The sequence below is a fragment of the Chenopodium album genome, chromosome 6 (genome assembly GCF_948465745.1).
Source record: "Chenopodium album chromosome 6, dcCheAlbu1.1, whole genome shotgun sequence".
NCBI lineage: Eukaryota > Viridiplantae > Streptophyta > Magnoliopsida > Caryophyllales > Amaranthaceae > Chenopodium > Chenopodium album.
The window spans coordinates 72,001,868-72,025,168 of record NC_137839.1 but is presented as its reverse complement, the minus strand read 5'-3'; the positions used below and the strand labels follow the sequence as shown (position 1 = coordinate 72,025,168).

At 35.8% G+C, this 23,301-nt stretch overlaps 3 protein-coding genes across 3 annotated transcripts; all 3 read left to right on the top strand.

The window, feature by feature from the left end:
• Positions 1–4,381: 4,381 nt before the first annotated feature.
• On the top strand, positions 4,382–5,793 carry LOC145637199 (F-box/kelch-repeat protein At3g23880-like). The gene is made up of 2 exons (XM_081688676.1): positions 4,382–5,471; positions 5,756–5,793. Exons 1-2 carry the CDS (start codon positions 4,382–4,384, stop codon positions 5,791–5,793), a joined length of 1,128 nt encoding a protein of 375 aa, XP_081544802.1.
• A 1,944-nt stretch (positions 5,794–7,737) lies between these two features.
• On the top strand, positions 7,738–8,340 carry LOC145637198 (uncharacterized). The gene has a single exon (XM_081688675.1). It carries the CDS (start codon positions 7,738–7,740, stop codon positions 8,338–8,340), a length of 603 nt encoding a protein of 200 aa, XP_081544801.1.
• A 10,274-nt stretch (positions 8,341–18,614) lies between these two features.
• Positions 18,615–22,961, top strand: LOC145635183 (NAC domain-containing protein 73-like). The gene is made up of 3 exons (XM_081686470.1): positions 18,615–19,049; positions 19,198–19,393; positions 21,928–22,961. The coding sequence occupies exons 1-3, from the start codon at positions 18,834–18,836 to the stop codon at positions 22,500–22,502; spliced, it is 987 nt and encodes a 328-aa protein (XP_081542596.1). The 5' UTR covers positions 18,615–18,833; the 3' UTR covers positions 22,503–22,961.
• The last annotated feature ends 340 nt before the right edge of the window (positions 22,962–23,301 follow it).

Here is a 23,301-nt window from a genome sequence, read left to right as displayed (position 1 = left end):
AGCTTCAGTTTTAGCAGTTTGTGTATTGTTGGTTTATTTTTCCTTGCTATCTTGACATTATTCTGATGCTCTGTTGCACATTGCATGTGAATTTTCTCAGTATCTGTTTGTGCTTTGAGAACCTAATACTTCGTATGTATATGTTTCTGTTTGCACTTTGCTATCGTAGATGATTTCGAAACAGGATATGCAAGTTTGGTTATGATAACCTTTAGTTGCTCATAAGAATGATAAAATGTGCCACAAAGATTTAACTAACAGAGAAACAGGACCTTGAAACCCTTGCAAGTTATAGCTGCAAAACAAGCATGGGCTTATCTTATATTGTGTTCCTTGTGTGATCATAGCTGGGCTTTATCCGTAAATCATACTGTAAGAAAAGGTATGCCCTCTGTAAAGTAATATAAACCTCCAAATAATTTGAAAGCCTTGTTAAAGTGCAATATCATTCTCCTTGTAAGATTTATGCTGCTTATGCAGATAATTGTTTACATGTGAAGACTCAAAGAACAAGTTTACTTGTGTGCAGTTCTTCCTGCAGATAATTGTTTATGGCAGTCTATTGTAAGACATTTGGACTTATCAAGATCTTGAAGAATTTTAACAGCAACTCAAGACTATAGTAAGTTAGTGACCACTAATAACTTCATACTGTGTTATACAAGGCGAAGGTGGATCAAATGGCCGGTTACTCTCCTTTTTGTATTGGGAGATTCCTGTAAGCCGTCTTCATTTCGGAAGGAGAGGGTAAATCATTGCAAGATTACTCACTTTGAAAGCAGAGCGTTTCATGTCTACAAGGATGTTTAACTCTTACGGTAATTTATTTTTTTTATTTTTATTTTTATATTGAATTAGTAGTCTAATTTTGTTTATAATCTGCATTCTTTGTTAGATCTCGAGAGAGGGAGAAAAGAGATTAAAGAATCTATCTGGCAACAGAGTTATGTTGAGAACAATTCAACTAAGCTGCTACTGCACAGTGCACATACTGCTAGACTTTTGTGAACAATTCAACCTCTCAATAATCTATTATCAAATTCCTATAGTCGACTCTATTTAAGAGTTTTACCAGATACTTGTTGATCGATCATCTCTGCGCAAAAGTATATTAGTTAGTCACTCTTTCTTTATGTCTTCTAAGATCAGTTACTGCAAGACAATACAAACAGGTTACTAACTCCTTAACAGTTCCAAACAGGACCTTGAAACTCGTTGCAAGTACTAGCTGCTAAACAAACAGGGGCTTATCTTATGTTGCGTTCCGTTCCGTTCCGTTCTGTTGTGTAATCACAGCTGGGCTTTATCCGTAATTCATACTGAAAGAAAAGGTATGTCTTCTGTAAAGTAGTATAAACCTCCAAATAATTTGAAAGCCTTGCTAAAGTGCTATACCATTTTCCTTGAGATTTATGACTTGTTCACAAGTGAAGACACAAAGAACAAGTTTACTTGTGTGCAGTTCTTCCTGCAGATAATTGTTTATGGCAGTCTATTGGCAGACATTTGGACTTATTAAGATCTTGAAGAATTTTAACAGCAGCTCAAGACTATAGAGATCACTAATAACTTCATACACTACTGTGTTATACAAGGCGAAGGTGGATCAAATGGCCAGTTACTCTTTTGTGTGTTGGGAGATTCCTGTAAGCTGTCTTTCACTTCGGAAGGAGACGGGTTTTTGAAAGTTGAGTGTTTTCATGTCTCAAGGATGTTTAACTCTTAAGGTGACCTTTATTTTTTATCTATTAGTAGTCTAATTTTGCTAATACTCTGTTTATAATCTGCATTTTTTGTTAGATCTTTTGGCGTAAATTACCCTTTTCATTAGTCAAGATTAAAAACAGCAATTTTACAGCAACAGTGGAACGTGCCTCATGCGCTTTCCTTCTTGAAAATCCCATACCGAGAAAACCATTAAACCAACCCCTATTTTTTAAATTAAAACCACCTTTCCCCTTCAAGGGGTAAACCATTGGGCCACCGACGTTTAGAGTGGGTTGGCTTGCTCCTCAATCGCCGGTGAACTCCCCTCTCAAGACTCCAACCTAGCTGGCGAACACTATTTTCGATAAAGTGTTCTAGCTATCCGATATTCGGCCCCTTGCCGTGATATGACGTATTCCTTGGCATGGGTGTCGTCTCTGGCCGCCCCTTTTTTTCTCGACAGTTCTCTCTCTGCTTTGGTGGCGGTGCTCTGTTCATCACTTAATTGACCGATTTCTGATCCTCCACACCTCTTGTGGATCTGTTTAGTGTTTGGTTCGGTGGCAGTGTTTTGGTTGCTGCTCCCCTGCTCCTTGTTGTAATGATATGCCCTTTGAGGGTTTGTGAGCCCTTTAAGGGTTTGTGTTTTGCTTTGGTAGTGTTTGTGCGTAATTCTTTGTGTTTTGTTGGTCAATTCCACTTTTGTTTTTAGAAGTTTCGTTATGGACTGCCGGAATTTAATTAGTGCCCTTATACATACTCACTTATGACGAAAGGATTGTCAAGTCACTCAAGTGTCAACTATGCTAAGAACAATTGCCCTCGAAATATCCTCAATCAAGCAAAATTTTGAAAGAGGAGGGCAATGTTCACTTCAAGAAAGGTGAAGTCGTTCTTGTTGGGGCTAAGTATAATAGAGAACTGAAACTCTTGTGTTTGTATTGCCAAGATTATCATCGTGTTTATCAAAGGAAACTTACCATATCCCTTGAGTTAAACCTTGCAGCTTGCGCTTTAAAAGTTTAGGACTATGAGTAAACTAAGGAGCTCTGCCAGCTAGTCATTATGTACAAACTTGAAGAGGTTTTTGAAGACCTTGGCAAAGCAGTTAAGGCTAATCCTAACAACCAAAACATCCGCAGTGAAATGGAGAAGGTGGAAGGTCTAAGAAGTAAAGCTAGTAGGCTCAAGGGGCAAGTGAGGCACTGAGGATTCCGAAATGCCACATGCCATTTTTAACAAAAAAGGGAAGATCAGCGAGTCAGATGTCATCCTAGAATCTAACAAGTTGTCTACTAATAATGTTCCGAGTGTTGTTACGTAGTTACCCAACGTGGTTGCTACTAGTGCATGGTGGTAGAGAACCTTATCTCAATGTGGTTGCTACTAGTGCAATGGTGGTAGAGAACCTTATCTCACAGTAACTATAACTCCTCCTTTGGAAAAAAAGGGACAACGAGGCTACCTCCATAAACAACTAGGATTTTAGGCATGCTAAGGACAAGAGATCAAGGAAAATCCGGATGTTCCTCAACATATTGAGATGTAACAAGTCCCTTAAGATTTCAGATGTATCTTACTCGAACCCGAGTCATGGGAAAACCTTGAGTTTCTTCAACATTATGATGCTTCATGGATGACTGTATGAGTGAAGGAAAAAAGCCACCCAAGATGGGCATCCATATTCTCACAAGGCTAGGACTCCAAAGTTTATGAAACCTTGTTCATGCCCACTATGATGGTGGGGCCGCTAAAGAGGGATCGCGTCAAGAAGAGCCAAAAGAAAAAGGCTAAGCGATCTCTAGGCACATTGCGGCCAACCATACTGTTGGATTCCCAATCCCAACACCTCCACTGTTGAGAAGTTAGATGATCATATATCTACTGACCTAGCTTCTGGCAGCAATGAGGGTCAAATATCGAGGAAGGGAATGAGGTTCCTACGAGAGATTTAACTACCACTGATTTTGCTGAAGTGGAATCCGTAGGTTCTAATGAGGAAGTATGGAATGCCAATCAGATCAAAGGCAAAATACAAGAAAGATAAACGACACTCCAAGTTTCATTTTAGCAGGATCAAGAAACGCAAGGGAATAAGTTTGGAACACCCTATGACCGGCGATAGATCCCTTCAATCCTCTTATTTGCGATGTCAAGAAGTTCACAACGTTTGTACCCCAATTTAGTTCTTATATTAGCTTGGCTATGAGAGTTAAATTTTCGGTTTGTATTCTTGAGTCAATTAAAACTCTTGGGAGCTATCCTCCATTTTGGTCCGTTATTAAAGGAAAAAAAAAAAAAAAAACTTGTCAAAAAAGAAAAAAAGATTACAATTCTTCCTAAAAAAGATAAAATAAAATAATACTAGTATAAGATAACAACTCAACTGATTAGATTTGTGTTTCAAAAAAAAAAAAAAAAAAAAAAAAAGAAGATTAAATTAGCATCTAAACCCTAGCGGGCCTAGCCTAGCAGTTTATGTACATTATATATGCCTGTTAGACGTGTGAAAATGTTGTTAGGTTTAGGAGTCTTCCTAGTTATGTATTGTGTTTTACAAATATATAATTACAAAATTTAAAAGGCTAAGCTGTTTACTCTGCATTTGAGCAAAGAGATGAGAATGTTGGACGGCCAAGAAATTCACATACCAATAAATCGCAAGAAGATGAGAATGTCGGACGACCAAGAAATTCACATTCCAATAGATTTACTGAGGGAGATACTGGCAAGGCTACCCGTGAAAACCCTACTAAGATTTAGGTGTGTTTGTAAACTCTGGTGTTCTCTAATCGATTCCAAAGATTTCAGCCTCAACACAGACAATCGTATAAGCACTGATGTATTAGTTATGAGAAGCGTTAAAAACCGAGATGAATATATTTTTACTGTTCGAAGCACTGACACATTTAAGATAACTGATGATATTTGCACGATTTACGAGTCATATAAACTTCTTGGAACCTGTAATGGGTTGATGTTGATGTCTAAGAAACTATCTGACAACACAGTTATGTTGAGATTGTGGAACCCTTCGATTCAAAAGTCCTTGATACTTCCGTCGTGTCCTTTGAGTTCTAAAGAGGATCCAGTGAACTATGTGTTGGGGTATCCTTCTTCTGGCGACAACAATTATAAGGTGGCTGCCATTAAAATTGATCATTATTGTGGTGGAGATACGAGGGATTTTTTTATTGCAGTTTATTCATTTCAAAATCATAGTTGGAGTTCTAAAATAAAAAGGAAGAATAATGTCCCCTCGATGGCGTGGATGCCACCTCTATTTGGTCGTTTATTCTTTCGAGGGGCTTGGTACTGGATTCGCGAGACTCATCTCGTCTCCTTTGATTTTGATTCTGAGGACTTTAGCTTTGTGAAGTTGCCGGATGTCACAACGCAAGGAAACGACTCTGTCTATAGGTTTATTTTCATTCTTGGCGAGTCGTTAGCTGTATTCAGTTTGTCTTCTGTACGCTTTTGCATATGGGTTATGGATAAGGATGATAATGAGGAGCCGTTGTGGAGGCCATGGCGTTCAAGAGATTCAAATCATAAGGAATTGTCTGAACTTAAGAATTGGACATATTGTTGTTCAAGAGTCTTTTATAATCAGGACACTGATATATTTATCATACACAATTGCCGCAAGTTGTTTTCTTACGAATTTTCTACTCATCAAATAATAACTTTGAGACGTTTAGCTCGTGATCGTATAACTATAGATACTTATGAAGAGAGCTTGGTGTTGCACAAAGGAACTGAAGGTCAGACTTTGACATCCTTCCCATGATCGATGAAACAGATTTGTAGGCCGTGGTCAATGTTGGAAGATCACAGGTAAAATTTATTAATGTCATCTTTTCCACTTTCATTTACATCTAAGTTATAATTTGTAGCATATGCTCTATATATGCCATCTAAGTTTGTTTGAACTCTTAACTTCCTTATTACACGCATTACTGATAACTATCGGAAAATATATTACAGTATACAATTGGTTTGATGGTTCTGAATCATGCAGCATAAAATTTTACTATCTCATTTGCAGGCTTGCAGGTTTACAGGGAGCGTCTAAGCATTTCATGAGGAATCAAGCCAGTTAAATTCGCAAACATTAATTTTGTAACAACTTTTTTTAAGTGCTGTAGTTTATCCTCTCCTCTCTGATACGGGTTTTACTAACCTGCTACTGCACATACTGCTAGTCTTTTGTGAACGATTCAACTTCTTGATACATCTATTATCAAATTCCTATAATAGACTTTTTTTTTTTTTTTTTAGTGTTGAATGTTTAGCAGAGTTATACCAGATACTTGTTGATCAATCATCTCTGCACAAAAGTATAACAGTTGGTCACTCTTTCTTTATATCTTCTGAGATCAGTTACTGCAAGACAATATAAAATGCATCATATTAGTAGCTCCTTTAGGGGGCGTTTGGTTCGCAGGGTGGTATATGTTTGGAATCAGGAATAGGGTTAAGGTGGTATTGAGTTGGAACTTAATACTTAATACCATGTGTTTGGTTTAATTTTGGAATAAAATATCATCTCCTTAATTTCATATATTTGATACCTAAGGGAATGGAATGAGCCAAACCCACCTCCCCCCTAAGGTTTCTAAACCCCATATCTCATGGGTTTGAGGTATGGGTTTAAAAATCATATTTTTGACAACCAAACATATGGTATGGGTTTTGGTCATTCTAAACCCATACCTAATACCTATAATCTGCGAACCAAACGCCCCCTTAGAAGTGCCTCTTCGAGGGTACGGTAGGTGTAACTTGCAATGAAGTTAAAGGGCGTCTCTAGCAATGAAGTTTCAAGTTTTTTTTTTACTGTAGAACAGGGGAAGACAGGAAAAAAAAAAAAACAAATCAAAAATAAGTTTAAAGATGATAAGTTGTTACAAGAACGATTTCCCTAGAAATTGTTACTCGTAATATATAATTTAATTTCCTATTTACGTTGGTTTAAAAACTTTTTCCCACCATACTGTCCACTTAGGATTTGGAAAAGGTTCGAGGAAACGGTTTTTTTTTTTTTAAATTCTTGTTCAGCTAAGAACTGCTAACGGTGAATCGGTGATAGCAGTTCTATACATTAAAACCGCAAATACCGTTAGCTTTTTAGGGGTGGTGGGATTAGGCGGGTTTAGGGTGGGCAGAGTGTTGGGGATGGTTTAGATTTGGGTTTGTTAGGGGTGGTAGTGGTGGTGACACGCCGTGCCCTGGTGGTGCGGCGTGGTTTTTTTTAATTCGATTGAAAATTTTTCCGACGGAATTTTCCGATACTTGAAAATATATTTCGATGACCGAATTCCGTTGTCGGAAAAGTGTTTCCGACGGAATTTCCGTCGGAAAAGGATGTTTTTCCTACCAGAGGGTTTCCGACAACTGCTTACGACGAAATTCCGTCGGAAACAGGTTTTCCGACGGATTTTCGGGTGATTACGACGGATATTTTCGTTGATATTTTCGTTCGAAAATAGCCTATTTTCTAGTAGTGTTTTTTGACGGATTTTTTAAACATTACTCCTTCTGTTCCTTTATTAAAAGCCTAAATTTAATATTTAATATTCACATAATAAAGAAAAATAGGCTTTTAATTTAAGGACGGAATAAGCATCAAATTTACATTTGTTTATTATTGATTTTACATAGGATGATAAAGTACATTGTTATGAATCTAAGAAGTTGTACATAAAAAAGTTTTGATATTTGTTTCAATTAACATTCTGTTAAGATAAGGAAGAATATCTTAGGGAATATATTTGATATATTTGTAGTTATATTGTGTTATCTTTAGGTAGGATAATATTTACTAAATATTTCCTAAGATAGATATGAATTAGATTCCTACATTGATATAAATATTTCATTGATGATGAATGAGAAGAACAAGACTTTGAGATTATCTTGACATGGTATCATGAGCCAAGGCAAGAAACAATTTTTTTGCTGTGAGAGAAATCTGAAAATTTAAACACAAACACAAAATAATTAAAACACATATTAAGAAGAAAGAAGATGGGTGAAAAAGCTGTAGATTTGACATATTATCTGGGATCGAGTGATGGTCCGGGTAATATCATTACGCCTATACAATTGCATGGTGAAAATTATGATGAATGGGCTCAAGCTATGCGAAGGTCTTTAATGGCTAAGCGTAAGTTTGGCTTTGTAGATGGCACTATTGCCATGCCGAAGACGGATGCAAAGAAGATGGAGGATTGGATTGCTGTACAATCCATGTTAGTTTCATGGATCACAAATACACTTGACCCCAAGGTTCGATCGACCATTGGTGATTATGATGATGCTAGTGTCTTATGGCTTAATTTTAAAAACAGATTTTGTGTGGTCAGTGGCACAAGAGTATGTCAATTGAAGACTGCTTTGGGAGCGTGCCGACAAGCTTCTACGGAGTCCGTGGTGGATTATTTTGGCAGATTATCGAAGATATGGAAGGAGCTCTTGAATTATGTTTGGGTTCCTAAGTGCGGTTGTGGGAAGTGTGAGTGTAATATTGTTACACAAGTAGAGAGTATTAGAGAAGAAGACTACCTGCATTATTTTTTAATTGGCTTGGATGCTCACTATGCAGCGATTCGAGCTCAACTTCTTGCGTAACTACCCTTGCCGAGTGTGGACATTGCTTACCAAAATATAGCAATGGCCGAGAGATTGCGGGAAGGTAGTATGAAGGTGGAGAATGCAGTAGCATTTAAGGTGGATTCAAGGCAAAACCGAAATATGAGGATAATAGTGACAAGTTTTGCAACCATTGTAATCGTGTAGGCCATGACGAGAGTGGGTGTTTCCAACTCATTGGTTACCCCGAGTGGTGGGGGGAACGTGGTTGTGGCGGAAGAGGCAGGGGCCGCGGTGGAGGAGGACGAGGGGCTGGCCGTGGAGGAGCTCGCACCCATGGCAGCAACTCGACAGCACCCTCGTCCCAGCAACAGCCCGTGCGAGCAAACAAAGTTGGCGGCTCCTCATAGCAACAATCACAAGCTTCCTCGACTGACGATGCAGCAGCTAATTTGGTTGGCGTGAGTGCCACTCAAGTCCAAAAATTTTTGGACAACTTGAAAAATAAGCAGTTGCATGGTAAGATAAATAATATACCTTGGATTGTGGATACAGGTTCCTCAAATCATGTTACATGTGATTTGACGTTACTTGAAAACGTGAAGAAAATACAAAATTGTCCCATAGGTTTGCCAGACGGAAAGTCGGCGAATGCGGATGTATTAGGGACAGTGATATTGTCGGGCGGTTTAAAACTCAAGAATGTGCTTTAATTTATGTTCCTCAATTAACTTGCAATTTAATTTCTGTGACTCAATTAAATGATGAATCCAAGTGTATGATGCAATTTACTAACAAAATATGTGTTATACAGGACCCGCGGACGAGGAAGGTGATTGGTGTGGGTGAACGCGAGGATGGACTGTATATATTCCGTGGTGTTCCTTAAGTGAAGGTTCTAGCAGTGGAAGGAGATTCTTCGTTTGAATTATGGCACCAACGGATGGGACATCCCTCAGAGTCAGTGTTGCGAATGATTCCGAATGTGAGTAGTTCTTTTAGGAAAAATAATAAAGTTTGTGATGTTTGTCCTCGTGCAAAACAATCTAGAAGTAGTTTTCCAATTAGTGAGAATAAAGCAAGTCGTATATTTGAACTTGTGCATATAGATCTATGGGATTCGTATAAAACCCCTTCTTCATGTGGTGCCCGTTATTTTTTAACAATAGTAGATGATTTTTCTAGAGGAGTGTGGATTTATTTATTGAAAAATAAAACAGAGGTTGAATTAATGTTTTTGAATTTTATTGCAATGGTAAAAAGACAATTTGATCATGTTATTAAAATTGTTAGGAGTGACAATGGCACAGAATTTAATAATTTGAAGGATTATTTTCATTATAATGGCATGATTTTTAAAACATCGTGTGTGGGAACCCCTCAACAAAATGGGAGAGTAGAGAGAAAACATCAACATATTTTAAATGTAGCCCGGGCTTTGAGATTTCAAGGGAATTTGCCATTAAAATTTTGGGGTGAGTGTGTTTTAGAAGCATGCCATTTAATTAATAGAATTCCAACTCCTTTACTTGACAACAAAACTCCTTTTGAAATATTATTCAATAAACCACCGTCCTATGAGTATATTAGAGTTTGTGGTTGTTTGTGCTATGCTCACAATCAAAGGAGCAACGGGGATAAATTTGCTAGTCGTAGTAGAAGGTGTGTTTTTTTAGGATATCAGTTTGGAAAAAAGGGTTGGAGAGTTCTTGATTTGGAGACCAGGGAGTTATTTGTGTCCCGTGATGTGTGATTTTTTGAGAGTACTTTCCCATTTATTGAAGAATCGGTGAAGGCAAATACAGGGGTACATGAGCAGCCTCGGTTGGGGGTGGTAGATGAAGCTTATAGTGATGATGAGGGGTGGGGTGTTGCATATGAGGAGCCCGGGGTGCAGCACCAACAACAATCCGTAGCCTTGCAGCAGCCAGGTGGTGGTGAAGACGCTGCACAGCCCCGAACATCCCCTGTCCAGCCCGCAACAAACCCAGCGGACGCTGGCAGGGGGTGTGCGCTTGCAGGGCAACAGACAGGGGGTGAGCAGCAGGGTGTCGAAGGGGATGCCGAGCCTCTACAGCAGCGTGTGGAGGGGAATGTTGAGGCCTTGGGGAAAGGTAAACGACCGAAGATACCAAACACTAAATATCGAGATTTTGTCACTCACACAATACGGAAATACAGTCCATCTTCAAGTACATCGACTCCTATATCATCTTCGTCAGGTACTCCTTATCCTCTCACATATTTTGTTGATTGCTCACGTTTTTCTGAGAAACATAAAAAGTATATTGCAGCTATAACGACAGGGAATGAGCCTAGATCTTTCAAAGAGGCAATGAAACATGCAGGTTGGCGAGATGCAATGGCTGCAGAGATAAGAGCTCTAGAAGAGCAAGGTACCTGGGTACTTCAGAAACTTCCACCAGGGAAGAAAGCCTTGGGAAGTAAGTGGGTGTATACAGAGAAACGTGATGAACATGGGAACTTGTTAAGATTGAAAGCACGATTGGTGATATTAGGCAATCATCAGGTGGAAGGTCTTGATTACAATGAGACATTTGCGCCAGTTGCAAAGATGACTACAGTTCGAACATTCCTAGCAGTAGCTGCAGTGAAGAATTGGGAAGTACATCAGATGGATGTGCACAATGCCTTTTTACATGGAGATTTGGAGGAGGAAATTTCACTACTAGAAAATAGCTAAATTCCGACGGATTGCTTCCGACAGACCCAATATTCCGTCGGAAAAAGGGAAATTTACGACGAATTTTTTTTCGTCGTAAATTTCCGACGAATTCATCGATTCCGTCGAAAATCCGACGGACTAAATATCCGTCGGAATTTTCCGTCGGATTTATAGTCCGTCGGAAGTTTCCGACGGAATATTCTGTCGGAACATAATTTCTTTATAAAAAAAACCATTTCCGCTACAAAACCCTAATGTTCCTTTATGTTCTCTTCTCCAACCCGCCTCTTTTCTCTTCTCCTCTTCACTCTCTCTCTTCTCCCTTTATGTTCCTCTCACTCTCTCTCCTCTCGTTCTCCTCTCTCTTCTCCCTCTTATCTTCTTCTCTCGATCTCCTCTCCTCCCCTCTCTGTCTTTCCTCTTCTCTCTGTTCTCTCTCCTCTCGTTCTCCTGTACTTTCCTCCTTTCGACCACCACACCACGGCATCAACAACAAAACACCACCGTCATCAACAACACACCAACGAAATCAACAACAATTAACCACCGACATCAACAACAACAAAAGTTAACTACTTGAAAGGTTTTTTAGGCCAAATTCGGCCATGAAAAGTTTAGATCTAGACTTTTCATGGCCGAATTTGGCCTTGTTAAACCGTTTCCGTGGTGAAATTCGAAGCATATTTCAATTTCAGGTATGTTTTATGTTTTAATTTTTTGATTTTTGTTTCCGATTATTATTTTTTATTTTTTTTTAAATATGGATTTCGGTGGTGGTGGTTTCTGGTGGCCGTGAGATCTGGGCTTAGTTGGGATCGGGTTCGGTCGAGTTTGGGTTAGGGTTTGGGTGTTTAGGTGGGTGGATCTGGGTATGGGTGAGGGTGGGGTTTTGGTTAGAGTTCGGTCGGGGTGAGGGTAAGGTGGTGGTGGTGTTGCGGATAGGTTAGGGTGGTTGTGGTGGTGGTGCTGTGGATCTGGGTATGGGTGGGGGTGGTGCTGTGGATAGGTTAGGGTTAGGAAGTGGGTGTGGTTGGGGTTGACAGGGGTGTTTTGGGTGGTTGGAGGTTGTCGGTGGGTGGTTGATCTGGTGGTTGTCGGTGGGTGGTAGATCTGGTGGTTGTGGGTGGGGTGGTAGATCTGGTGGTTGTGGGTGGTGGGGTGGTTCTGGACTGCTGATACGAGTTAGGGGTTGGTGGTTGTGGCGGTGTCTGATGTTGGGTTTTTTGGTGGTTGGAGGTGGTGATACGCTGTGCTGGTGGTGGCGCGGCGTATTTTTTAAAAATTTCAGAAGTCGGAAATTTTCGACGGAATTGAATCCGTCGGAATTTTCCGACGGATTGTTGCAGTACCTGAAATTATTTTTCCGTCGGAATAGTGTTTCCGACGGAATTTTCGTCGGAAAAGTTCATTTTTCCTACAACTTCTTTTCCGACAACCTCTTCCGACGGAATTCCGTCGGAAACCCTATTTCCGATGGATTTCAGGGTGTTTCCGACGGAATTTTTCCGTCAGAATTTAGCCTATTTCTAGTAGTGTTTACATGAAAATTCCTCCAGGTTTTAATAAAAATAACTCTGATTATGTGTGCAGGATGAAAATTCCGTCGGAATTTAGCCTATTTCTAGTAGTGTTTACGTGAAAATTCCTCCAGGTTTTAATAAAAATAACTCTGATTATGTGTGTAGGATGAAAAAATCATTGTATGGTTTGAAACAGGCTCCCAGATGTTGGTTTGCAAAATTAACTGCAGCTTTGAAGAAGTACGGATTTAAGCAATCCTACTCAGATAATTCTTTGTTCACATTCACCAAAGGAAAATTGCAGTTGAATGTGTTGATATATGTTGATGACTTGATTGTTGCAGGGAACAATAAAGAAGCTTTGTCAAAATTTAAGGCATACTTAGGAGTTTGTTTTAAGATGAAGGACTTGGGAGTATTAAAATACTTCCTAGGACTTGAGGTTGCGAGAAGTAAGAAGGGAATCTATATTTGTCAACGGAAATATGCTTTAGACATTATTTCTGAAACTGGTTTGTTAGGAGCTAAGCCTGCAGATTTCCTGATGGAACAAAATCATAAATTAGCTCTTGCGGAAGGTAGAGTTTTGGAGGATGTGGAGAAATATAGACGGCTTGTTGGTCGTCTGATTTATTTATGTGTAACTAGGCCGGATCTAGCATATTTTGTTCATATTTTATCTCAGTTTATGCAGAATCCGAAGGAAGCACATTGGGAGGCCGCACTTAGAGTGGTGCGTTATTTGAAGAAACATCCAGGGCAAGGAATATTTCTTCGCTCGGATAGTGAATTGCAACTTGAAGATTGGTGTGATTCTGATTGGGCTAGTTGTCCTTTGTCTAGGAGGTCTTTGACGGGTTGGTTTGTGTTGCTTGGTTTTTCCCCAATATCATGGCGGACCAAGAAACAACCCACAGTTGCTACATCATCTGCGGATGCGGAATACAGGTCAATGGCGGCTACAACATGTGAACTAAAGTGGTTGAAACAACTACTAAGAGCTTTGGGTGTACAACATCCGCAGGGTATGAAATTATTTTGTGATAGCCAGTCAGCTTTGTACATTGCTAAAAATCCAGTATTTCATGAAAGGACGAAACATATTAAAATTGATTTGCATTTTGTAAGAGATGCAATTCAGGAGGGACTGATTTCACCTTCGTATGTACCTACGAAGGAGCAGCTAGCACGCAGAAATTTTTACCAAAGCCTTAGGGAAGGCTCAGTTCGAGACACTACTTTCCAAGTTGGGCATTCGTGACCTTCATGCTCCAACTTGAGGGGGGATGTTAAGATAGGAAGAATATCTTAGGGAATATATTTGATATACTTGTAGTTATATTGTGTTATCTTTAGGTAGGATAATATTTACTAAATATTTCCTAAGATAGATATGAATTAGATTCCTACATTGATTAGGTTTCTAAGAGATGTGTATAAATATTTCATTGATGATGAATGAGAAGAACAAGACTTTGAGATTATCTTGACAGATTCATAATCAACTTAAAAAATACGTTCTTTAATTTACAACTATCAGTCAATTTTATACTATGTCTCTTCTTTCTTGATTAGAGAAAATATGAGTGATTGTTAGTTTAAGAGTGTTGGGTGAATATTTTCAAACTTTAGCGACACTTGTATTTTAAAACCATCGCATCATTAATAAATTATAACTCCGTATAGTTTATAACTGAAGTGACAGTCATCGCTTCTTTTTGATGTTTAAAAAAAGTTAGATGATTTAAAAGAAACTCAAAAAATAACAAAAATGAACAAAATGTCTTTAGAGAAAAATAATTTATTTAAGTACACAAGAACACTTAAATTTTAAGTCTAGTTACCAATTGGTTATTGATGTAGTGGTGATTGGGGCTGTACTTGGTAGGAAGTATCGCATGTTTGATCTCCTGCAAGGTTGCAACAATAATTGGAAGGGGATTGGAATGTAACTACTCAAAATTGATCCCGAATTACGTCATTCTTGAAAGACCTGAAAGACCTGAAATAAATCTTTAATAGGGCCAAATAGAGAGAAATGTTATACTCCGTATATTATCAAACTCCCAAATCTTGACAATAAAAGTGACCAAAAAAGCTAAAACCCTTTTAAATCATTTTGTAACACAAACAATATAATCTGGGGCTAAACTAAGCTCTTGTTTTAGACAACCTAATAGTTAGTAGTACAAAAACTGAGCACACGTTGAAAAACTTGTGGGAACAAAATGACTAAAATGAACACAGGCTGTGAAAGTGATGGACAGTATTCCAGCTAATAAGGGAGATACAGTAAAGTATCTTTGACAAATAAAATAATGATGAAATCATCTAAGAAAAACCCTAATACTAGTATATAAAACTCAGGCTTGCACGTCAAAGTAAAACTGATTACAAGCTTATCGTATAAGCTTCTTATTTGGTTGTGAGGCTTGCTTAAGAAGCTAAGACATAGGCCCCGATCATATCCACTAACTGTCGGCTAAAAGCCTCTAATTTAATGTTTTAATATTACTCATACTAGGAATTTTGAAGAATATATATACTACCTCCGTCATAGATTATGTGCAACGATTAGACATTTCGTTGTCAAATCGTTGCACAATCTGTGATGGAGGTAGTATATATATAGGAGTAGGAGATGCCAATATGTGATCCTTCACAACATCACTAATCACTATGTATATTTTTTCATCAACACGTGAAGTGTGGTGTTTTTATTTGATGAATCATTTAAGTGTGGTCCGATCTAGTATGATTTGATCGCATTTGATGAGGTCTTCTGGTTTGATTTTATGATTTGATTGAATTACTTTTTCTGTTGTAAAAATGTTTTAAATTAATCGGCACATTTGTCAATACAGAATTTTGACCATCAATATATATAGAAGAGATAATGAAATACTACGTATATACTTAGGTAACTTGTTTAACTATGCTTATTGATTGAACTAAATAAAAAATTAAACATGGAAAATAGGTACTCAGTAATTGAGTTTAAGGATTCAATTCGACTTCAAGCAGGCCAATTCTAATTAAACAAAATTTGAGTCGCCTTTTAATTAGGTACTAATCAATCAAGCCGACTTCAAGTAGCTTATCTCACGTACAATTTTATTATAAAAAAAAAAAAAAAAAACGCAACACATATATATGTATATTTCATGTATAAATTTAATTTCTTATTTTCTTAAATGCTTAATTGGAAATGTAGAGAATCTAAAGTTTGTCTCAATAAACAAAACCACAATTAATTTACATTATGAAAAACAACATGACACATGAGATCAAGATCGAGGGGAATGAAGAGGGTACTTAGAAGAGAGGATTCCTTGCTTGGCAATTTGCCTTGACAAGTATACTTGAAGAAAAAGAATAATTTCTAATTTAAAAGAGCTTATAATTTTTTTAAAAAAATATTAATAAACAATAAATTAAAATAAAAAATACTTGTTGATGGTAGAATCATACCTTTAATTCTTATTTTAAAAATTGGTAGGTTGGATTCGTATAATAAATATAATATATATAATTTGGTAGGGTGTAGATAGATGTACATATACTGCCTACTACAATATATATATGTATGGTATTACTACAAGTACGTAACTTAACAAAAGCTTTAAGATCACTCTTAACATTATATTGACACTGCATCTAATAAGGAGGCTGCCCCTTCCTTCGATATCCCAGCCTAAAGGACTTGGTATGGTAAAATGTCCTAACTTGAGAATCATCTTGCTCATTCTCTACTCTATCATAACGTTAACACAAACCCTTTTTTTTTTTTTTTTTGATTATCTTTATATAGGTCTTTATCTTACTACATTAATTAAACTAATAATAAGACAGTCGCCATTTTTTCAACTACTATGCATTCAAGTAGATATGCTATATATTATGAACTCTCCTAAATAAATTAGTAGTCAATTAGCTATACGGTATTTCTAGGTGTATAATATACGAAATACAAAAAATAACATGAATACATCTTAGGCATACAATAAATTTGCTCAACTAAAAGGAAAAATAAGGTAAATTCAAAAAATGGTTATTATATACTTCCTCTGTTCTTTTTTACTTGATCCGCTTTAACTTTTACACTATTCATCACCCTTCCTTTGACCGTCTCTTGTAAATAATATGCAATGAAAAATATATTCATGTAAGATATTTTGAAATCGTCTCAATAAGTACTATCATAATATGTTAATTTTAAAATTTTTACTTATAGAGAATTAAAGTTATTGATTGTTAAAGTTTTGCATTGGCAAGCGTGATAAAAGAAACAGGTCAAGTAAAAAAGAACAGAGGAAGTATTTTAATATTTGTGTTGTAATTCAAATATTATAATAACCTATAATGAGTGACTATTGTTTAATGTCGTTCAAAACAAGCCAAGAATTTGTAAATTCCAATCCAACTCATAATACACTCTTGTATCAAAAAGTCTTGGTCAAGTCAAGTCAAAACAAAAAAATTAAACTAATGATAATGATGGATCAGCCCATAAGTCGACCTAATCACTAAAATCAGTCTATGTATGAATGCATGTATAAATATTCCAAAATTACAACTAATATTTTGAAAAATTTGTAAATTGCAGCCATTTAAAGTCCGTATTTTGCAAATTGCAGTCATCTAATTTTTTATTTTTTTTTTATTTTTTTTTGCAAATTGCAGCCCAAAAGTTCGTATAAATTGTAAATTGCAGCCCGATTTAATTTTTTCATCGGTTTACATGTTGAAAAATCTTCGGTTAAGGTTTTAGGGATCATTTTCTCCCTTAGGGCCTCGAATTGAGCTCGGAATTAGCAAAAAAATAACGTAATAAGTGTCTCATATTTACATTTTCCCACAAATCGATACATTTTTGTTACACAAAACGAGAAACTTGCGTTATTTTTTTGCTAATTCCGAGCTCAATTCAGTCTCTTAATGACTAAAATGGCCCCTAAAACTTTAATGGAAGATTTTTCAACTTGTAAACCGATGAAAAAGTTAAATCGGGCTGCAATTTACAATTTTTATGAACTTTTGTGCTGCAATAATTTGCAATTTTATTTTTAAACGGCTGCAATTTGCAAAATACGAACTTTAAATGACTGTAATTTGCAAATTTTCCTAATATTGAACGTATGTAGTATATTTTTTGTATGTGTAATAGCTTATAGTAAACACTACTAACGCGTTAGTTTATGAAATAATATAATGTTTCTAGTTATTCCACTTTTTAATTATTGCTGCAGCAAGAAAGAAGGGAATCATATAAGGCTGATGATGATCTAGTGTACTGTAAAGTACAACACTATATAATTTTCACCTCAACACCAACATCATCGCCAATTCATGAGATGAATCTTACGAATTAAAGAAAAGGATTGGAGTTTTTGAAAATATGGATATGGGAAGCAACTTTTCTTTAACCTTAATCGACTCAATTGACTACATTATAGGGAGTAAATTAAACTAGTTAACTTACTCGGGCTTGAGCTAGGGTTGCTCGACTTAACTTGCATCAATTCAAATTTGAGCCAAGTTAATCTTAAAGTACAGTACATTTGAAGCATTAAAATCCTGACAAACTTTTCATTTCGACCATACTTTGATCGACTACTTATACAAAGTATCTTGATTTGAGCACACTTGAGTAGACCTTAGATAAAAAAATTCAATACCACATCCCTTGAGCTCATCATAACATCCAAATCGACAATTCTCTCTAGCGTAACACTATTGAAAGAGTCTTAGGACATCATCAGACATATTCAAGACCTTAAATCAAATCTATCAACACTATTAATTACACCAGTTAACGTCTTTAATGAGTAATTTCATTACTTATTTCTAAGAAATGTATCAAATGCTTAGACGTAAGTATGTAACCTTATACAAACTAAATCATTTTCCTTAATAAAAAATTAAAAAAAAAAAAAAAAAAAAAAAAAAAAAAAAAATCAAAGGAAAGGTGCACAATATGACGGTGTGTAACGATTATACCCTATCACTCTCTCTCACTTTCAACGACTTGACGTCCAAGCAACCTCTCTCTTATTTGTAGAAAATACTCTCTTTTTACGCTTTTCCCATCTCTCTTTCTCTCTCCTCAATCTCCTCCTTTCTCTCTCTACAATTTTACCTGCAAATCCCTCCATTAATACCCATTTCCCAATTACTTCAAACCCCACAAAATTATTATTATTATTATTTCTTCTTTTTTTTTTTTTTCTCTTAATTTTTCAAGAATTTTTTGGGGTTTAATAAACTTCATTTTTCTGGGTAGATTTTCTTTTGCTGTATTTTTTTGGGTGATTGAAAGGTATGAAATGACATGGTGCAACATTAATAACCCTTCTACTAGTAGTAATATCAATATTAACACTAATAATGATGATATTAACATCAATAACTTCAATATAATTACTGAAAAATCATCTTCTAATGATGATAATAATAAACATGGAATTTTAAATTCCAAAATTAACCCTCTTCATACTATCTCTTGCCCTTCTTGTGGTCATCACTTACCCCTTCAAGATAAGGTAATTTTTCTATTTTATATATTTTTTATTAAAAAAATATTATTACTTTTTTGTCGTAGAGAGAGATGCAGAGGTAATGATATAGACGTGATTCAATCTCAAGTCTCAGATTTTATTTTTAAAGTTCGGTTTAATTTTGTGTATGCAGGGAGCTGGGGGAATAAATGATTTACCAGGGTTACCAGCAGGGGTGAAGTTTGATCCAACTGATACAGAAATTTTGGAACATTTAGAAGCTAAAGTGAAGTCTGATTTGGGTAGGTTACATCCTCTCCTTGATGAATTCATACCTACTATCGACGGCGAAAACGGAATTTGTTACTCTCATCCTGAGAAATTACCAGGTTTGTAACTATTTTCAATTAATAAGTTTTGTTTTTACCAGTATTTCATTTGATTTGGGTGATTTTTGATGTGGTACATAGAGAGCCAGGAGGGTTTGTGTTATGTTCGGGATTTATTAATCCGAGACTTTACCAACTAATCTAGCTAGCGGCGCAGTTGAGGACTCAAGGGTTAGCAATCTTAGCATCATGCATGCCTTTTGGATCCAAATTATATTTTGGGTGTAGATTAGTACGGAGTAGTATTTAATTTTATTTTAAAAGGAATTAAATTAATTAGTAGTAGCGTGCTAAGAATAAAAATGAATGTTGAATTAAATTAATTACTTGTAATTAGTAATACTAGCGTGCTAAGAATATATTGATGTTGTTTTCAGTCGATTTATGACACATTTCCATTTAGGTTGCTTCCCTTGCAAGCATCTATTAGGACTTAAGAGTAGTTTTTTTAAATTAGTTTTTGTGGATTTTTGGTATTTTGTCAATTTTTGGAATTTTGTTGCAAATGGTACTAATTTTATGCATTTAATCTCCAACCAAAATCCTGAATCTCTGCTTCGTAATTTAGGGGAAATTGGGTCATTTTTGTTGATCATATTTATAATTAGGAAAAAAAATAAAAATTCTTCAATTCATTACCAAAAAAAATACTACTCGTATTATTTGTCCCAAAATTAAATACTTAATTCGTACGAAGTATATCACATTTTTTATTATGGATCGTTCAATGATAATAAGACTTTCTAAATCTAGTAATTTTTTTAGTAAGTTTTTGTAATTTAAGATATTTAAATGGATTTATTGTGGCCGATTATATAGGGACATAGGGAGAATTATCTGCCTTGTAGTTTGCTTGGAATGTTTGCAGGACAAATTTTGTATTGGCTATTAGAATTGCGTAATATTGTAGGTTATTAAATGATGAGTTATGATATTGATTCTTTACAATCTTAATGTGTTCTGAATGTGATGTTCTCTCCTCTAATGTGTCCATTTGTTGCTACAGAGTGAGAAAATTTAATTACAACCTTAATGCATTAATTGCAATATTAAACACTTAAATAGTAGAGTTTAGATTGATCTTTTGGATCAAACTATAACATGAAAGTATTAATCCCTTTAAATAACAAAAATGTTTTGTGTAATTATAGAGTAAATGGGGTGTAATTATTTGGATTGCTTGAATATGTAATGAGATATATGGCTAAACTCTTTGGACAATTCAAAGATATTACTTGTTTAAGTTGTTTTCACCTATTTTACCTTTTAATTTTGATGATTAGAGATCTTTTGAACACATGATTTGTACCAAGTACTACAATACTACTTTTGGTTATGTGGATCTATGGTGGGTTCAATTACTTATCCAAAGTAGAAATAAAGATCCATATATTTGATACTAGATCTAAAGAGAGAGCTTGATATAGTTTAACTTTTTATGTTTCATATTCTTGCTTTTTCATGTTAGTTGCCTTCACAAGACATACAAATATTATGCTTATCTAGCACCTTCACATACATATACTTTCAATTCGAGTTGGAAGTTAAAAAGATGACACGGAAAAGAAGTAGATAATTAAGCAAGCGAGTGAATGTGGAGCTAAAGTAGTATCCAGAATAAGTTGTCACATTGATAGCATATTTTGAATTTTTGAGCTAGGTTAGCGTAGTGAAAACTAATTTCGAATAGAACTAATATATGTCACGAGTAGCTAGCTTTCGAGTGGGATGTAGGTATTAAGGTCTAGCTTGTTGATCAACCAAGCTTAATGACAAAAAAGGTTTGAATGTTGTCATGGCCTTACTTTAACATGTGCATCAATTACTAAACTCCATGTTAAATAGTGTATCATAGGCATAGCTTTGCATCTTATGAAAGAAGATAATAAAGATTGAAAAAGTGAGATAAAATGGAAAGAGTTCACTGATTATTAGCAATGTTTAAGAAAAGAATCTTATTAATCTCCAGCTTGTAAAATCATGTATATTGCCTCTTTATGTACTTTTGTTTATGGTGATTATTGTAAGCTCTCCATATTCAACTTTCATAACTTCTAATAATTTTATCATATAGAACCGCGATTTTTTACAAGAATGTACGTCCAAGTTCTAGCTTTACCCAATCTTTATCATGAATTGCATTGGTAATCTATCATTAGTCATGTGTAATTAAGCTTCCAAACTAGTCTTTGATAAAATGTTTAATGGAAGCAACATAAATGTAGCCTTTGTAGTTTGTATGTAATACACTTCCTTTGTCTATCCTGAAGTAACTATTATTGTCACGTTTTCTATGATAGTAATGGTTTGCGACTGACTCCTAAATATCCTTATACTGTGAGGGGTTAGTTAAAACAATGAAACAACAGAAGGAGTTATTGATTTCATTTAAGTATACTTTAACTTATGATGCTTACTTCTTATTTACTTACTGATAATCCTAATATATCCCTTTCATTTTCGTATATAATAAATGTGCTCTCTTTTAGTAAACTAGCAAAAATTGAGAAGTCTTGTTGTTCACTCTAAATTAGGTGTGAGCAAAGATGGTGTGATGCGACACTTCTTTCACTGCCCTTCAAAGGCATACACAACAGGAACAAGAAAGCGAAGAAAGGTCCACACTGATGAAGACGGCGGAGAGACAAGATGGCATAAGACGGGCAAAACTCGACCCATACTCATCAATGGCGCGGTTAAAGGCTTCAAGAAGATTCTAGTATTGTACACAAACTACGGAAGACAAAGAAAGCCAGAGAAGACAAACTGGGTAATGCATCAATATCACATTGGCCAAAATGAAGAAGAAAGAGATGGTGAATTTGTCCTTTCAAAGGTGTTCTATCAAACACAACCTAGACAATGTGGTTCAACTATCAAAGAAGTACCCCAAGATGTTGAACATCCTGCATTGATCAAGCCTCCTCTCAATTATTACCACCCGAGTTACATTCCTTACGATCATCATCACCACCATCATCATCATCATCAACAACATAACGACGTTGGGGAACAAAGTAGAGATAGACCATCTCAGTTGATCCCTAACTTAATACTACAAGGTGACGGGTCATCTTTGTTTACAATAGCTACTACTCGGAAATCATGAGAAAAACTGGACTGAAAGGTACATACTAAAATACAATATACCGTTGATTTGAACTCGTGATGATAAGGACTTATTTGGTGGTTGTTGAAAGGTCAAATGATATAGTTTCAAGGTTAAGGGTAATGAAATTGACTTCATATGGTTGGATTTTGAAGGGTTTGGATGGCAATTTGGTAATTTTCCTTAGGAAATTTTGAGTTGCGGAAATGGCTATACATGCAGGTGAAGTGAAGATCAGCTATTCAGCAATTATAATATACATGTACACTTTTATTTTGTAGGTTAAATTAGGAGGGGTAAAATGGGAACTAATTTGTTGATACTGTACAAAGATATACTTTTCATTGTACGGTTTTCTAGGGCAAAATTTACATTAATTACATACACATAACGAGAAAAGTTCTTAGGTAACTATTGTATTTTAATTTTTCCACAAAAATTTAATAACATATGAAATTATGAGGGAATAATTGGATGATACTAATTCAAGTTATGATTTGGTATAACCACAATTGAAGGATACTACAAGAAAACAGCTATTTTACAATGGAAAAAAAATTCATCGGAAAGGTTGACAATTCCATCGGAAGTACTAATTTCCGATATAAATTAATTTCGTCGGAAACTTTGCAACGGATGTTCCATCGAAAATGGACATTTGTCGAAAAATTCGAAATTTTTGACAGAATTTGGAGTCTGTCGGAAAATTCTATCGGAAAAGAGATGTTTCTAGTAGTGGGACATTGATAGGAATAATAAGTTGGACAGTTAGACAACAAAACTACGTAGTATAAAACAT

Bases quoted from the DNA above. Each gene is read 5' to 3' on its own strand.
- LOC145637199 (XM_081688676.1), top strand. From the start codon at position 4,382: ATGTCGGACGACCAAGAAATTCACATTCCAATAGATTTACTGAGGGAG. The intron at 5,472-5,755 runs GTCAGACTTTGA...TCTCATTTGCAG, and splicing joins GTTGCACAAAGGAACTGAAG to GCTTGCAGGTTTACAGGGAG.
- LOC145637198 (XM_081688675.1), top strand. From the start codon at position 7,738: ATGGGTGAAAAAGCTGTAGATTTGACATATTATCTGGGATCGAGTGAT.
- LOC145635183 (XM_081686470.1), top strand. From the start codon at position 18,834: ATGACATGGTGCAACATTAATAACCCTTCTACTAGTAGTAATATCAAT. The intron at 19,050-19,197 runs GTAATTTTTCTA...TTGTGTATGCAG, and splicing joins ACTTACCCCTTCAAGATAAG to GGAGCTGGGGGAATAAATGA. The intron at 19,394-21,927 runs GTTTGTAACTAT...ACTCTAAATTAG, and splicing joins TCATCCTGAGAAATTACCAG to GTGTGAGCAAAGATGGTGTG.